This window comes from Acomys russatus, chromosome 3, assembly GCF_903995435.1.
Source record: "Acomys russatus chromosome 3, mAcoRus1.1, whole genome shotgun sequence".
In the NCBI taxonomy this organism is placed as follows: Eukaryota; Metazoa; Chordata; class Mammalia; order Rodentia; family Muridae; genus Acomys; species Acomys russatus.
Window position 1 is genome coordinate 47,133,625 of NC_067139.1, and position 17,936 is coordinate 47,151,560.

At 41.4% G+C, this 17,936-nt stretch overlaps 1 protein-coding gene across 12 annotated transcripts in view; it reads right to left on the reverse strand.

Annotated features, from left to right (window-relative positions):
• The window catches only part of Cadps (calcium dependent secretion activator), a 420,141-nt gene that overhangs the window by 87,756 nt on the left and 314,449 nt on the right, over nt 1–17,936 (reverse strand). For 4 of the 12 annotated variants that reach the window (XM_051139822.1, XM_051139811.1, XM_051139770.1 and 1 more), the window contains exons 14-18: nt 7,754–7,855; nt 5,808–5,871; nt 5,314–5,437; nt 2,879–2,947; nt 1,993–2,010 (exon numbers count right to left, since the gene is read on the reverse strand). In XM_051139822.1, the coding sequence (XP_050995779.1) occupies nt 1,993–2,010; nt 2,879–2,947; nt 5,314–5,437; nt 5,808–5,871; nt 7,754–7,855 (377 nt within the window). The remainder of the gene's footprint in view (nt 1–1,992; nt 2,011–2,878; nt 2,948–5,313; nt 5,438–5,807; nt 5,872–7,753; nt 7,856–17,936) is intronic. The other 8 variants (XM_051139831.1, XM_051139777.1, XM_051139762.1 and 5 more) reach the window with 3 other exon arrangements.

Below are 17,936 nucleotides of genomic sequence, written 5' to 3' on the forward strand. Positions count from 1 at the left end.
AGATGGGAAGAGAGACATTTAACTCCTCATGTATAAGGCATGAAGTAAGAGACATGCCTCATCCTAAAACATTTTGGATCCGTGAGCAACATAACTCATCCTCACCAGTTCCTTGGGGGAGACATAGGGCCACTGGCTTTGTACTGTGGTCTTTTAAGACTGCAATCTTCACTTTCTCTTTCAATAATAACTGGATATTGCAGAAGACATGGAATCCACAGCACAGACTCTAGAAGTTCTTATATAAAGTGTGTGTGTGTGTGTGTGTGTGTGTGTGTGTGTGTGTGTGTGTGTGTGTGAAAAGGCTAGTAATAAACCTTAGATGTCATCCCTCTGCCTTTTTTGAGACAGGGTCTCTCACTGGCTTGCGACTCCTTGAAAAAGCTGGGCTGGCTGGCTATTAAGAGCCAGTAATCTCAACATTTTCACCTCCCCCACTGCATTACAAGCACATGTTATCATGTATAGCTTTTTAAATGGGTGATGGGGAATCTGAATTGGGGCTCTTATACATGAACACTAAGCACTTTACTGGGATTTGACCTGCTCTAGACGGCTTCTATCAATTGGAGAGAAAACATATGTACAAACACCACATAAAGAATTCACAATGAAAAGATTTGGGCAACTATTTGATCCTAGATGGGACTGTTCTTCCTATATTAAAAAAGCTATAGGTAGCTTTGCCCTCCACTCATTGAATAGCTACTGTCCAAATGCCTACCATTTCTATCGTCTGCATGGTAAAAGGAGACAAGAACATAGCACTTGCATTTGTTCAGACCTGAGTTGAAGTACTGCTTGAAAAAGTCACTCATCCTCCTGAAACAGCTTCCTCAGCTATAAGCAGAGCAATGGTGGAGCCATGTTTATGAGTCTAAGGTAAAGATCCAGTTGGATCATTCATATAAAGTTCTCAGCACAGTGTCCAGGCCATGGTGGGGTATTTGCTCTCTGTCTATCCAACACCCTACTATTTATTCATGTACATACTTAGCTATTTATGTCCCTTCCTTCCTCCCTCCCTTATTTCCTCCCCTCTCCTTTCTTCCTCCTCACCTCTGCTCTTCCCTTCCTTTCACTTACCTATAACTATATCTATTCCCCCATCTAAAAGGGTATCTGTACAAGTTTTGCAATTCTTTGGCACATTTAATGGACAAAGTTTTATTTAAAAGTCCAGTGGAGTCCCTATGATGCTCAGGAAATTATACAAGTATTTAGCCGAGAGTGGAGGTAAAACAGCAAAGATAGTATTGACTTCCCCAGTGCTTGTTTGGTTTAGAACATGTGACAGTTTAATGGAAATGTATTTAATGTTCAACTGTTGTGTGAGATTAAGTGAGAAATCTTTATGGAATCTTCTAGCTCTTAAAGACACTGGCCAATATTATACATCTATTAATATCTCATTTTGTTGCTTTCACCTAAATAGGCTCATACATCTTGAGATGAAACAAGAAGAAAATTTCAAAAGCCAGAGAATTTTCTCACAACAGCTCCTGCTTGGTGAGCCCACCTACCACATAGTACATACAAGCACAACACGGACGGCACTTCCTCCTCCTGACCAATAAACACTCATCAAAGAACAGAAATGTCTCCATAGGGCAAACAACAGGAAAAAAACGAGAGGGAAGATTCAGTTGGTTCAGTATCTTAAAAAATACAAAACAAAACACCGTACACACATGAGGCCAAATCACTCAACCCTGAACCCAAGGATGAAGGAAGTTCTGCAGCAGACCAGAACTTTGTTCCTCCAAACACACACCTTTATGGAAATGCCGCTCCCTGAAGGCCAACAGAGAGTGGGCATGAGATGCATTTAGACAGCACAAATTAACTCCTTAAGTATTACTGTGACTCCGCACCGCTCTCCCGGAGCACATACTTTAAGGAGCTACTTAACAAAAACAGAAAAAAAAAAAAAACTGAATATAACTCAACAGTCCTGGTAATTGATAAGGCATATACAATCAATCAGTTCACCTGCATCCTTTTGATTGTCTATTTGAAAGAGAAAGCACAACGAGGAGAGAAGAGAAAGAGAAACAAGAACACATATGCAAGATTAATGAGCAAGTGGACCAAAATGCCCCCCATTTATGCGTGATACATGATATAGAACAGAAGAGCTTGCCCTTGGCTTTCCACCGCCCCAAAGTTTGGGGGCCAGCAAAAAAAGGGCTCCTTCACAGATGTGGAAAATGCTGCACAAATAGAAAATTAGTAAATTAAGTTTAATGTGAAATCAAGCTATGAAACATACATGAACTCTTCAAATGACAATTAAGTCATATGTTCTAGCCAGAGCTTTGAGGACAAGGGCAAATCAAACTCTCCAGGGAGAAGGAGGAAAACTTCCCAGCTTGAGAGAGACTAGATAGGAAGCACAGAAGATCTAGCTTTCAGAGTACGGACCGCCTTGCATTATCTCATACCCATTGTAGTCTGACATCTTAAACATGGATAAAGAAGGCACGACTTTGCCTCAAATGTTATTTTTCCTGCACCTAGTACATTGCTCCCCAGCTTAGCTGCTACCTTTAGATTGTGTACCAGTGACAAGTACTTTACAGATTAGGGTTACACACAAGCAAAGTAAAAATGCATTCAGGTCATAGACAGAATGACTGAAAAAACTTACAGACAAATCTGAGTTTATCACAAACAAATGGCTTAATTGTCTAACCTGTTTTAGGCTGATACAAAGTGACTGGACTTCTCACACTGGGTTTCACAGACAGAACCAACAGACAAGCCAATGCTAAAAAACTTGAAGCAAGGAGAGTGAGTTGGTTTGGATCTGGATTTCTTGAAATAATGGAAACAGAAAGAGTGAAGACAGCATGGTGAGGAGGTGGTAGGTACTCACGAATGGTTAAATCCATCACTTGGGAGGCCAAGCAGAAGACAGGATGCTCATACATTTCTCTCTTTTTCCCTATAAAAGAGGATTTGGGCATGCAAGAGGCTTAGGTCAGAGGTAAAGAGGTTAAAGGTCATAGGTTAGAGGAAAACGTTACATTAGCTCAAGGGAAAATAGCCACAGAGTATTTTGGGATAAACACAGGATAAAAGGAAAAGGAGTTTTGAAATTTGAGAACTACTGGATTAACCATTCAGCATGCCGTGAGCCACGAGAGAGATTGTGACCATGATTTTACACGTCTCTTTAGAGCCGTTGGCAGGAGTACAATGACCAAAAACATCATGGGTAAAGGGAGACAGAATTTCATTGACTTAAGGCTCCAAGATACTAAGGATTTCAGACTTTAGTATCTAAGGCTCTCGAGGTATTTCTTCATAAACATAGTCTCCAGCAATATTACTACAACTTCTTTCCAAAATTCTCACATAGATAAGCTGATAATGCTCAGAGAGGCTCAAGTATAAAAAGAAAAAAAAATATGGAGGATTTCTTTTCTGAGGGTAGGACCTGAGCCTTGTTCAGAGAAAGCTGTCTGGTAGTAATATCTTTGAAGCTGCAGTATCCCAGCCTCCCGTGGACTATGTTCATGGAAGAAACCCTGACACATGCAGCCAGAGAATGTGGGGTTGTCTGAAGTAACAATCCCAGCATGCTTTGAAATTGGTGTCTCAGCCACTTTTGCAGTGGTTGTGTCAAAAAGTGGCTGAGCCAATCACGGACAAGGAAGGAGAAAAGCAGAAGAGAGCAAGTAGTGTGAAATGAGGTACTTCTCTGAAAAGAGAGTTGGAATAAAAAGATTGGTTTCTTCAAAGAATTCCCAGACCTAAAAGTCACAGTGCAAAAGATAATTAACACAACCGAGAAGAATTGAGGCACAGAAGGAGACTACAGACCGGCTGATCTACTTCAGAAATGAATGCATTTTTACTTACAGATCACAAAGTTTGGTTTTTTAAAAAAAATTTATTTATCTGAAAGAAGAGAGCAGATCTTACCAAAAGACTCTAGCAATAATAGCTGGACCAAGACCTAGGAGGCAGCAGCCATGAACCTGACATTCCATTTCTTGATATTCCATCCCATCTCTGGCTTTAGGATTAGTAGTTTCATGGCTGACTTTACCCAATCCAACCAATCATTATGTCCTGGGCTGGGAATGCTGGAACAATGATTTGCTAATAAAGTCCTTCTCATTCCTCTATTTTTGTCACTCATTACCAAGTCAAGAGTTGATAAACACCCTTCTAGTGCCCAATTCTTAAATGTTTCTCCCTGGATGCATAACAATGAACTCATTACCACTGGTACACAATTTGCATTGTCACACAGACAAAATTGAGAGAGGGAGGAAGACATGTAATGTACAGAACACTGGGAGTTTAACATGATTGTCAGCTAATTTTCTAAGGAAACAGGACATTGGCAGTATATGTGATGGCGTGTGTGTGCTAGTGAGCTGTTCCTGTGGCTCATGTCCTGAGGTGGACAATGTGCCCTTGCTTGCTTTACTCAGGTGTCATATGTTTTGTGTGTGAGAGAACATAAGATTCTGGAGTGTGGACACATCAAGCCTTGCACACAAAACTTCCACATGTATACACTTACACCACTTGTCAGGTTGGGTGTGGTTTTCAAATCACCCTATAGCAGCCAACAGGGGGGTAACAATGAAAAGTGGTTAATGCCTTTTGAGAGTGAATAGGTCCCAAAGAGCCATAGCTTCTTGAGTTGCATTTACTCCAAGTGCCTTTTAATTATGTAGTCATCAATGACTGCTTCCCTACATTTTGAGCTGGCAGTAGCAATATACCTCCTCTGTCCCTAGTAACAAGAAACAATGAAGCTCGGAGTCAACTTGGAGGCCCTGGAGATGGTTCCATACTACCTTGCCACCAAGTTTGAAATGTTTTCTAAAGACAAGAGACTTCTAAGGCACAAGGAAGAGTTAGGTCGAACCTGAGTGTTGCATCATTTGACTCTTGTTGTCTTACTACAGTAAACCTGCAGCGGGCAGCAGATTGCTTCCATTTTCTCTATTTCAAGAAGGTAACAATACAACCCCGCTCCATCACAGGCAAACACTGTCCTCAGAGAAGATGGTTAAGAGCAACACAAACTCTTGGAAGGACTGTAGTCATCACACACTGTCCCTCACTCAATCATCTTGGCTCCCTCTAAAGGCAGTCTCCTGAGCCTGTGTCCTGCCTTTTGACTGTTTATTTGGCTACAGCCAAGGCACTTTTCCACATTTCAAATGTTTACCCTAATGTAGTCAGATGGACCACTGTTTTCTGGTGTCCATCAAGAAAAGAGGCGATTTTTCCCAGGGAGGCATACTAAAATTTAAATTCAAAGCTAGTGGAAGACAGAAGCCTTACCTTCAATTTTGGCATACTCAGATAGGCGTGAGTAGTTGACCAGAGCAGCCTGCTCGAGGCATTTACGGATGACGGTTTTGACCTCTTCTTGTGGTACTGGAGTGACAATATCTTTCATCAAAACCTTCAGGCAGGAGGAAAGGAGGCTATTAAGTTCCAAATCAACGTGTTACTCATTTCTGCTTCTCAAAGACTTCAGGTGTAAAATCCTTCATGCTGACTAATGCGAAAACCGTGGGTAGAAAGAAACCCAGAACAGCTGGGGTGGCAAAGCTTGTGCAGGCATCAGGGAGAGGCCCAGAGAGACTCTTCAATATAACTAGCTGGGAATCTGAAAAGAAAACTTCTGGATTTTTGGCAGTTTCCTCACTTTTATTCTGGTATTTCATGAACGATAAACAAACCCTTTGAAAATTACGAATGAGGTCATCCAACTGTAATGTTTGGTTGCAGTGATTGGCATGTCCCTGTTTATGTCTCGCGGTCACTCTTACCCGTTCCAGGAGTGAGAGAGTAGCTTTCAAAGCACCTTCCGGTCGACCAAATGGAAAGCAATACCTAAAAAAAGACACACAATTCTTCAGGTTGCCCACACCATTACATTTTAGCAGGAAACATGCTGCAATTCGATTCCTATAGCAACTTCTACTGAGGAATGGAAAATGCTTTTTATTTTGCCACACTGTCTTATGCTAATCCTAGTTCACACCATATATGTGTATATATAATGTATATGTGTATATGTGTGAATAATGACTGAAGAGGGACTCTGCAAATGTCTGCAGCAGAACAGAATATTCAGAGTGCTGACACAGAGCGCAGTTTGGATTTCCATTGTGAAGAAAAACACTAGTTAACAAAAACATGACCTCATCTGTTATGACAGGGCACAGCACGGGAAACCAGGAGTTAAAACCAGTTGGAATTCCAACACGCTTCTTTAGATCCCTGAAGGGTTGAAACAGGCACGCATTTGGGATAAATTCCTGCCTCTGCCTAACTTTCTCAGGATTGTTTTTTCACTCCTTTTTTTCTAAACGTTTTTTTTTTTTTTTTTTTTTTTTTGAGACAGGGTTTCTCTGTGTAGCCTTGGCTGTCCTTTACTCACTTTCTAGACCAGGCTGGCCTCGAACTCATAGAGATCTACCTGCCTTTGCCTCTGCCTCCCAGAGTGCTGGGATTACAGGCCTATGCCACCATGTCTGGCTTTTTTCCCCCACTCTTATTGGATCTTCTCCTCTACTGGTGATGCATTTTGCCTATAATATATGGTCAATTAAGGGACCTTTGTCAAGGTCCTTTAATAGGGAATAGGTCTTTCAATAGGGAGTTGTCTATAAAAAAGACAATTCCAATGGCATAGATAGAAACATGTCATGCACTGCTATAGGTGCAATCAATGGCCAAGAGCCCTTGAAAAACACTTCTCAAAAGTGTAGAGAACATGATGGGTTACTTAAACTCAATCTACAGTGGGGGACTTGGAGCATGGTCCATATGTCTCCCAGCCTTATCCACTCATTGTTTAACTGGAAATTATACCTACCTTATACAGTGGTTTATAGGTAAAAACAAAAGCCAGTACCTCTCAAGCCTCCAATGCTAAAACTGGCATATGGGAGCTATTAGAAGCACAAGTCCTATCTTGAAGTAACCCCCGCCCAGGGTGTATGTTTGAAGCCAACATCGTAGTGTTAAAAATGTGCCATATGCGCTACAGGAGAAGTGGACTGCATAGTGTGAAGGTCGAGTGTATGGTATGCTGCGGAGCATCCAGTCTCCACCCTCTGCCCCTACCAGGCTGACCTAAGTTTCCATCTCTCCATACAGAGCTAGTGGGAGTGGTGAAAGGCAAATTTCTTATGGAAATCTCTAATTTTCTCCCATTCACTATGGCCCAAAATTTAAAAACTGTTTTATCTAAAAGCTTTGAACAATCTTGAATTTCTTATATGATGTTATCAGTCAGATCATACAAGGAAAGCTTTGCTCTTTAAGCAACTAAAATGCACTTATGAGCTTGAAACTTGGGACTGGAAATATACCTCAGTTGGTAGAATGCTTTTTCTACCATCCCTGAAGTCCTGGGTTCAGTTCCCAGTATGGCATGAAACCTGGTATATGTTGGTGCACACCTATAATCCCAGCACTCAAGTGGTGGAGGCAGAAGTATTATGACTTCAAGGTAGTGTTTGGCTACATAGAAAAATTGAGGTCAGCCTGGGCTCTGAGATTCTGCCTCAAAACAACCACCAAACAAACAAAGAAGGTATAGTCAGGTAGCTAACGAGGGCCTTATCCAATTGGTCAGCTTTTTTCCTTTAGCTATTTTGCTTTAATGATCTTATGTGTCTTTGAGAGACTTACAGTTTTGGGGAAATGAAGCCTTTTATGTATCTTCATTCTCACCTCAATAGGCCCCTAAACTACAGATTCTTACCTAAAATGTGTAATTTGATTCTCCAGCAGAACTCTGAGTCTCTCTTTGATTTCTTCAAAGCGTTCTTTTTCTTCAACAGTCACAGTTCCGATCCCATCAGGCCTGAAAGAAGACACGCTATGAAGTGATGGGGACCTCAGATGCTGACATCACCTAATCAAATCTCTACCAGAAGGAAACTGTCTGCTTCAGAGGAAGGATAGCAGGCTACCAAAAAGAGACTTGATACCCTATGAGCATATACGGGGGGAGGAGGTCCCCTTCAGTCACAGTCATAGGGGAGGGGAGTAGGGGGAAAGAGAGAGGAAGGAATGGTAGGATACAAGGGATGGGATAACAATTGAGATATAATATGAATAAATTAATAAAATATATTTAAAAACAATTTAGATGTAATCTGAATAAATTAATTTTAAAAAGAAAAAAAAAAAAAAGAAGAAGAAGAAGAAGCAACAAGCACAGCGACTGATGTGACCGTGGAAGCCCTGCTGTGCAGAATGGGACTTTCAGGTGGAAGATGGTTTGGTGTTTGTTGTCACTCAGTGGGTGTTTGCAGAGTCATATCTCATTCCTGTGAAACAGTGAAGTGGCTCACAGGCTAAGTCCAGCTGGTTCTGGTACCTTTCTCAATCGCTCTCCTTGTTAATTTTTTTGACAGAAGCTCTCACTGAGTCTGGCTTCAGTTTGCTGGCTGGCCAGAAAGGCTCCTCTGTCTCAGATTCCCCAGTGCTGGGGGTACAGGTGGCTACTGCTGCACCGGGATTTTAAAGGTTGGTTCTAGAGGACAAGACTCAGGTAGGTCCTCACGTTGGTGCCGCAAGCACTTTACTGCCTGAGGTATTTCTCTGGCCTTTCCATCATTTTTAAGATTAGGAAAGTTTTCCAATGCTGTTTGGGTTTCTGGTCTCTCTTGAAAATTCTCAAATGTGACATTAGTTGTCGTTGTCAACCAACACCTTTTTCCTTAGCTGGATGTTTACCTGGCCAAATCTCTGGCTAGCATTACCTGTCTCACAGGCTCTTCAATTACTATGAAAATTCCTAAAAAAATCAGGTACCATATAAGTGTCTGTTTTATTCATTATTAAATTACTCATTTGTAATAAGCAATGTTAAAAGTAAATTAAGTAGTAACTAAAGGGCGACCCAGATGTTGTCAAACCACAGTGAACTACTGTGATAAAAGAAAGACTCTGGTGGCAGGGGTAGGGTGGGGTGGGGTGGGGGGTGGTGGTGGGTGGGACGGACAAATTATTCCAGTTTAATCTCAGTGATCTCTGAGTTCTGAATCACCAATGAGTGCATGCATATTCCTCTATTTGTAACAGGCCATTTATTTTGGAACTATCAAGGTTGTATAAATTACAGCCCAAATTTCTATTCGCCAAATTAGATACAGGACAACCTGACTCATTCCCAGATCTCTAGTGGCTTGTGATGATGTGGCTGCCCAGTTTGCAGGTTGGTGTGTCACCACTGAGCATCTATGGGAACATTTCTCAGTTTGTATGACTCAGTCATTTTTTTTTTTTAAACTCAGTCATCTTGAGACCAAACAAATGCATATGACGAGCCTTCTCAGGACTGCAGCAGAAGTTGGGAAAATCCATCATACTGCATGAGTCTGACTGCACAAAGACTTGGCAATGTCAGCAGTATACATCTGTCAGGGATTAACTGATCACCTTCCCTTTTCCTTAAACCATAAATGTACTCTATTTGCAAAATTTTAAAAAGGGCTTCTGCCTTAGTTTGTAAAAAAAAAAAAATCATCTCCAAAGAGTAAAACCCTCTTCTTCTCCTCTGTAGCCCTCTGAAATCACAGGAAGAGAGAAGAAATGGCCAACTAAGCATGTGCTCATATTGTCAAGTGGCAAAGATCAAGTCACAACATTTACTTAAAAATGGTTTACAAGAAATGTCCCTAGTTCTGTCCTTAAATCCCAGGATAAGCTCACCAGCTACCACAGAATGCCTGTTAAGCTGTCTTTGATATGTCTCATGTTGTTTCCGCTAAAAGTTTGAATTTCCTTCATTCTTGCAGTTGAATTTCATTTACAGCAAAACCAACTTACTAAAGTACTAAACACGTGTGATTGGCATGTACACCCACATATTTGATTGTGGGGAAAGGGAGCCATTCAAACCATTTCAATTTTAATAGGAAACTAACAGAGGGAAACCGGTGCTATTAGATTTAATGGACAATTAACAGAGACGCTTACGGATCACAGCCAACAGCATGGACATCCCAGAGATGTTTGTCACCTTTAGTGATTTCTTTACTTGTGTGTTTTTAGTGGTGCTGAGGACTGAGCAGGGCCTCATGCATGCTTGGCAAATATTCTACTACTAAGGTTATGTCTCTAGTTCTGTGTCTAGCTGAGGTCAATCAAGACATTTGCTTCTTGCCCAAGAAGCTTTCTGGGACTCAGCATTTTAGAGTCTGATATGATAAGAAACTGAAAGACTAGATGATATGCTTCACCTTCTTAGCTAATCCTGGCCAGGAAGGGCACTAGCAGCTATCACAGATGCAAACTGGAATTTGCTTCCTGCCTTTTGTTCTGTGATGCACATTAAGGGAACTAGAGGGCTCCTACTTCCTGCCTGATGACCCCTGAGGGGAACACTGCTAATCTCACTATTGAATTATAGTCACTTTAATTTGCTTTTTAATCACCCCATGCTAGTGTGAATAGTTTCACTTTTAACATAAGTGAAATAAAGGAGCCTCCTTAGTCTGAAAAGCTCTCCAGGTGATAAGGCTAGGCATCGGCTTGACAGCAAATCCAAATGTTCTTTAACTACCAGATATGTATGTTTAGGGTATCTAGAGATGTTTAGGGACTAGAGATGGTGTTTGGCAAACTTGGTGAGAGACCCTCTGCATCTCAGTTGGTTAAATACTCCAAACTTAATGTTAGTTAAGAAGTCACTTTGGTTTGGCTTCAGACAATTATTTTATAAAATTCTGTCAATCAAACATCATTTTCTTTTCCATTGACTTTCTCAGTTCATTGGTAATGACTGCACAGGTGCAGTGCTCAGAGAATAATCTGTGCTAAATATTTTAAGGGAGTGCTATCTTCTCTTATAAAGTATTTTTAATTTTTGTGTGTGTGAGTGCATACGTGTGAGTGCATGTGCGAGAGGGAGGGAGAAAGAGGGAAGGGGTGGGAGCGTGCATGCATGGGCTCTGGTGTGCATCTAAAGGCCAGAAGACAACTTTTGAGAGTCAGTTATGCCCTTACCCTGTGGGGCCTTGGGATTGAACTCAAGTTGTCAGGTTTGTGAGGTGTGCATGTTGATTCATTACACTGTATTGCTGTCCTGAGAGTTTTTTTTTTTTCATTATTATTAATAGAAGCAATATATGCTTTCAGCAGGGCTATGGTTCTCAACCCTGGCCGTGCCTCAGCATCATTTGGAGGCCTTGTGGCAACCCATATCACGTGGCTTCATCCAGAATTCTTGAATTGGTAGACCTGATATAGAATCTGAGAATTTGTACTTCTAATGGGTTCTGTGGCCCCACTGGTTCAGGAAGCATATGCTAAGAACCACTGTTCTGTCTGTCTATCTGTCTGTCTATCTATCTATCTATCTATCTATCTATCTATCTATCTATCTATCTACCTACCTACCTATTTAATACAAACACAGAACCTCAGTGGAGGCTCTTCTGGTGTCTGAAAGGATGCTTTAGTTTTGGTGCATGGCTTTGAAATGTTGATGATGGATGCTAGGTCGCAGTCATTCTCAGTGTTGTCCACTTTATCCTTTGAGACAGACGTTCTCCCTGAACCTGGAATTTGTCTGTCTAGCTGGACTCTTAGGCCAACCAGCAAGCCCCAGAGAATCTTCTGTCTCCCCTTTCCCAGGGCTGGCTCAGCTTTGTTTTCATAGTGTGCTTCAGCGGCTGAGCCGTTCCACCAAGTGCTTGGCAGGATGTGTCTTCACACAGCATGCATGACTATACATCCCCTACCTCACTAGGTTACAGCTGCTTAGGTACCCACAGCCTTGCTCACTGCCCTGGACCTAGAGGGAAAAAGCACACGTGGACCTGCTACCCAGTTATTAATGCCGAAGGGTCTCCTTGAAGGCCACTCCTACATTTCTCAGCTACTGCCCATCTCAGCTGGACTCTGCAGCTCGGCCACCCAGATCCTCTCTTTGAAATTTCAACAGGAAGTGCAAGGCAGGTTGAGGAGAAGCAGATGAGATGCGCTGATCTCAGCAGCTGGGCCTTGACCACACTCTTCTCATAGGCCAGGAACTCTTCGCCTCTGATTTTACCCATCCTTCTGACAGGTGCTGGTAGGTCTTCCTGCAGTGAAGGCTTAGATGAGCACTTTTTGAAAGCTCACAGGTCATTTAAATGCAGAACCAGGGCTCTGGTCTGCTCTATGCTCTTCTCTGGCCTCTTTGGTTCCTTTTCCTTTCTTTGTGTTCTCTACTTCAGAGTTGGTTTGACACTCATACAATGTAAGTTCACAAAGGACACATTTCTTCCTTCCTCCCATCTCTGGTTTAAATAGAAGGCATAAGACTCTAAATGATACTTTAGAAACACACACACACACACACACACACACACACACACACACACACGAACTTGTATGCAACCCTCCACCCATGTACACACACTTGCATGCAAACACAGGTGCGTGAGCGCGCGCGCACACAAACACACACACACACACACACACACACACACACACACACACACACACACACGATAAACAGCCCTTGGCCTCTGGTTCCACCTAACTGCACACTGGCTAACCTCACTTCTTGTATATCATGATCCTGGGAACTGGAGACAATATGCAGGTCAAGTGTAGTCATTTTTGGAGCCTTGCCGAAGACTGGAAGCTCTCCCACCTGCAGGCCATCACTGGAGGCAGAAGTGGGTCTCAGCAGCCACAGCAGACTATATTGCATCTGACATGGCTGGCATCTCTGGAATCCACCTTTCAAGTTTTCGGCAAACCGTTTTCTCACTGTCCTTCACAAAGCTGACATTCTCAGCAGCATGATAGGAAAGATGTCATGTCGGCTGCTCTTCAAGTTCTTGTCACCGTGGTTAGCACCAGTTCTGTCATCTTCACTCTCCTCACGGTCTCCCATCTTGAGCCATGTCACAAATAATAATACATCCAGAATTGCATCATTCTCTTTTCCTATTTCATTTTTTTTTTATCAGATCAAAGCTATCAAACCCAGCATTTATCCTTTGAGTTATCAGTTATGTAAACTGTTTCCCCTTAACATGGTGTTTCTAAGCAAAGACGATTAGTGAATATCTGGTGGAGAATTAATTCAATATTATCATGTACTGGGCTTCAGGTACAACAGCATCTTGGTACTTGAAACTACCAGAGCAGTACGTTCAAATCCCTCATTTTGTGTCAGGAACCCACTGACCTCTCTAGTATATAAATCATCACCATACACCCAGGTAAACACCTTGATTTCTAGCATTTAATTATCCCCAGGGCATGGCTCTACACATCATGTTGAAATCTGGGTTGCAAAACCTTTCAAAAGGTAAAGTGCCTTTTCAAGAAAATCAGGATGAAAAATTAATTCAAAGCATAAAATGATTGACGTCTTCCCATTGTGCGCCTATTTGGCAATTAAGTGCCAAATCCAGGTGTAAAACATGTAAAACATGAATTCACCAGAAGAGGAAAGAGCGTCTGCTCCACAGCTCTGCATACAACCAGCTCTCAGCCTCCAATCAGTACCAACAAGGGGTAAAACTCCAGCTGAAGAGGGAATATACTTTCATCTCCAAATGCAAATGTCCACATATGCTGGTGCAGGCACTGTAAACATGATATATTCTCTCTCTCCAAATGGATGCATGCCTGCAGACCGCATTATGGATCCATGAAAATGTCCTTAAACAAGCATGATAACTGAATCTTACTTGCTACTAAATTGTTCCAGCCTAGAAACACGAGCATTTAAAGGGCCAGAGCAGGACAGAGTGTGTTAGGCATTCCTTGCCATGCTCCCCAGATAGGACAATTACATCAGATACTCTGATAATCTTTGACTTCATATATGCACACACACACACACACACACACACACACACACACACACACACACACACGAAATATCTGGCCACTCTTTCTCCTTATTTTTAGAGTGCTATCCCTAAACTTGACTTGAGTGTAGAATATTTTCCTTTGTTTCTTTTGGGCAGCTAATAGATACAAATTCAAGAGAGTACCATAACACCAGCCACTAAAAGGAAACACACTCGTCCCCTTGCTTACTCCCCTAATGGCTTCTATAATCCTAGGTTAATTATAATTTATAATTAGGACTCTCATATCCCATAGCCACTGCCTCATTATGAAAGCCAGCCTTACCCTTCCCTCTTCTTCCCTTCCAGCTCGTGCCCTTTTATAATTATGCCCTGATGGCCTGGGGCTCAGATACACTGCTAAAACAAATATATCAAAGTGTTTGGGTCACAAATGGTAAAACAGAAAGAAAAACATGTAGCTTTTACATCATTACAAGTGAGTTACTGTAGCTTCTTGGCTTGGCTAATAGGAAATTTCAGAAAGAGACGTGGAGAGGGCAAATATTCCAGGGAGGTCTTTCCTAACTTGTTTGCAGTTTACCTAAACCTGAAGTTATTACTCAACAACATAGATGCTCCATTCACCCTATGATAAGCGTGGGAGTGGTTGAGAAGTTTCCCTGCTGAACAGGCATTAGAAATATGGCTGCTACTGAAATGTGGGCAATAGTAGGAGTGGCTCAGGCTTGATTTGGATGCTGAATGAACAAAGAACCAAACAAGGGTCAAAGAAATAACACGGAATACAGGAGAGCATGCATTTCACCAGAAAAGGATGGTTTTTCAAATCAGAACTTCTTAGATTCTTCTTTTAGAGGAATAAGAGAAGAAGAACTTTGTTCTTTCACTTTAAGATGAATGTTGAGAAGCTATGAATTTTACATTGGAGACCTCAGTTAGAGTTTAGAGTGGCCACAACAGTAACATATGTGAGTTTTGTTGTTGTTGTTTTATTCTTGTTTTTTTTGTATCACATCCACGCTCAAAGTGTGTGACATCTTCAGACAGTTTTTCAACAACTGGTTTCAGTGAATCCAGGATGAGGTCACACTATGGAAATTTAGGTAAGGGCTACTAATAGCACAGAGGTCCCAAGACTTCATGCCATTCTTGTGGAAGCAAACTTCCTTCAGCTACATGGTTTAAATAAAGGCCACAAGTCTAAAGAGAAATTTTCTGTGGTATGTGAGATGCTTAATTTTATTTGATACTTGTTTGGAATTTGCCCTCTCCCTCTTATGATTACTTCCTGTTAGGTACATCTGGCTGTTAGAACTTAGGGATGCTTCATCCATGCACAAGACCAACATGTGCACAGAGCTAGATGTGAACCAGAGACATGCTTGTGTGCATAAATGTACCAATTCTGTATATAATGTGAGACCAAGAGTATCAATCACTCTTAGACCCCACTCATACATACCTGTATGCCGCAGAAAGCACTGTGTTCAGGCTTTCTGTAAAGCAGTTCTATACCTACTTATGTAGAGTTTTTTTTTTTTTTTTTTACTTGGGAGAACAATTAAAATATATTAAACATGATAGTTGTGTGTGTGTGTGTGTGTGTGTGTGTGTGTGTGTGTGTGTGTAAAGAGGTAGTGATAGGGTTGAAAGAGAAAATACATGTAACTTAATGCTAGGCAAGCGTTCACCAAACAAACAATAAAAACAAAAAAAAACCCCACCCCCCAAAATTCCCAAAACCCAACCACCATATGATACTAATGAGTAGCGCAAGGACACCAGAAACAAGCCAACTATTGTAGTCAGTGGGAGAAAAGACAGAGACCTCAACTACAGTAGTGTCTTAGAAGAGAGACAGGAATGGAAATACTTGAGATATACTTAAGGAATAGATTTGTAGCCTGCTGTGGGAGAAGGGGGAGTTCAATGGCTGCTCAGCTTCTGTCTTGGGCAAGTGGGTAGATGACTTAGGTACCCCATTGGACGAATGGAGAAGAGTGAGTTCAAATCCAAACACACAGGATGCACATGGGCTGTGATAATGAACAGAGTCTTGACTTCCAACCCATCTCCCCAAAAGATCCTTGCACACATTTTCAGAGATGTTTTAGAATTTATGCCCTCTTACATCTGCCTGCATACTCATTAATCTATGCGGCGAGCTGTGGATTGAGGCGGTTGGCATTATGGAATTTTTAATTGCTGATACAATGTACTTTCTATGCAGGCCATATGTGAAAAGCAGCAGTGGCATTCAAGAAATGTTAAATAATAATGTAAATGAGAAAAATTTCCAATCTCAATAATAAAGAGATCCAAGGAACATTGACGCAACTTGCAATCATCGGAGCTGTTTGATTGCCTTGTCACTGTGGGACAGTGACCAAAGTAATGTTAATCTAAATGTCATCTAGAAAGAATACTAAAAATATTATGGTGAAAATTAAGTACTGCAACCTTAGGAGCCGATTTAAAAATGAGAAGATATAGCAGTTTGCATCTGTGGATTTTGTGATCGCCAAATGCAACCAGCTGAACACGTTCACATTTTCCTTTAGTTTGCTCTCTCTTTTGAGAAAATGGGTGTAGTTCTAAAGAGTTGGCCCAAACTAATATTGATTCAATTAACCTAAAAGTTTAATATGTATTAGAATCACTTGAGTAGTTTAATTCACCATGATTAAGTTTCATGTAGACTTTCCCCAGAGAATTTTCAGCTGCCAACGGGGGTTCAAGAATCAGAATTATTTTTATTTCCTTGCCACAAGTGGTTCAAAAGTATAGTAATCAAACAGCCAATATCTTGACTGGATGTGATTTGAAGCTAGAATCATAGGTGTATACTGGATGCACAGATTTCTGGCTCCATGTAAGAGCTGCTGAATTCTTCAGGAGTGGGGGTGGGGGTGGGACCAGTGCTCCGTATTTTGTCAGATTCTTCCATGTAACTCATGTGTACCCCAGAGGATAAAGACCACTGCTTCTGTGGATCATCACAGGTTATATGTAGGCACAGGCTCTATGTAAAAGAAACAACAAATCCTAGGAAAAAGGAAGCATATTAACCCATCACTTAGGAGCATGATTTAAAATACGACTCCTTCACTTCAGTGCTACTGTCATTTGGGCCTGGGCATTAGCGGGTATTTAATAATATCCTCATGTCAGTCAAAACTATCTCCAGACCTCACCAAAAATCTTCTGGAGGGAAGAGTCATCATGTCAAACACACAGGAAAGATCCCATTGGGAAGTTCTTCAGAGGCTAGGAAATAGGCTACAGTCCAATGAGAGCTGCCTTTCAGCAGGCACTATATCAGGATGCTGAGAGGTCCAAAAGCAGCACTCTGGACAGCTGCCATTGTGGCTTCCTCTTCAGAGACTTCCATCACTTTAATTCTGACTGTAAATTGCTGTTTTTTTGTTGTTGTTGTTGTTGTTGTTTTGTTTTTGTTTTTGTTTTTTTGTTTTTTTGTTTTTGCAGGTGGATATGGACACCAGAGGAAACACAAACAGGAGATCTGTCTCATCTTCAGCCTTATTTCCTGCCAGGAGGGAGGTGGGTGACCAGGTGGTACCAGGGTTTTCCTTGATGTTTACTAGTAGCTCTGATTATTATGATGGACAGCTTGCTGTGTTCTCTAGAAAGCAAAACTTCCTATGTTCATTTGATTTTTCTATAAGTTAATTGCAATATACAAGGCTTAGAAATGGTCTGTTGATAAGTGAACATTGAAGCATACAGAATCCTTGCCTGTGCCTTGGTGTAATGTGGATAAGCCTTCCAGAATTGCAGGCAAGGAGAGGGGGAAATACAGAAGAAAATATTGGAAATAGTGAGTAAATGTAGTCTAAGCAGGAAGGTATCATTTTTCTGATGAAAGAAGAAAGGATTGCTAAAGGTCAAGAAACAGGACAAGATGGACAGAAGCTTAGAACCTCATGCCTTGCAGGTGACCTCGCTGCTTAAGTGGCTTTACTAACAGCCATTGCTTTAGGGATGGACTTTACTTTGTGGGTTATCATAACTCACTATTTCAAGTGGGTTTCTTCTTAACAGATGATTGTGGAAATTAGAAAGATTTGCTTAAGAAAATATATTCATAATAAA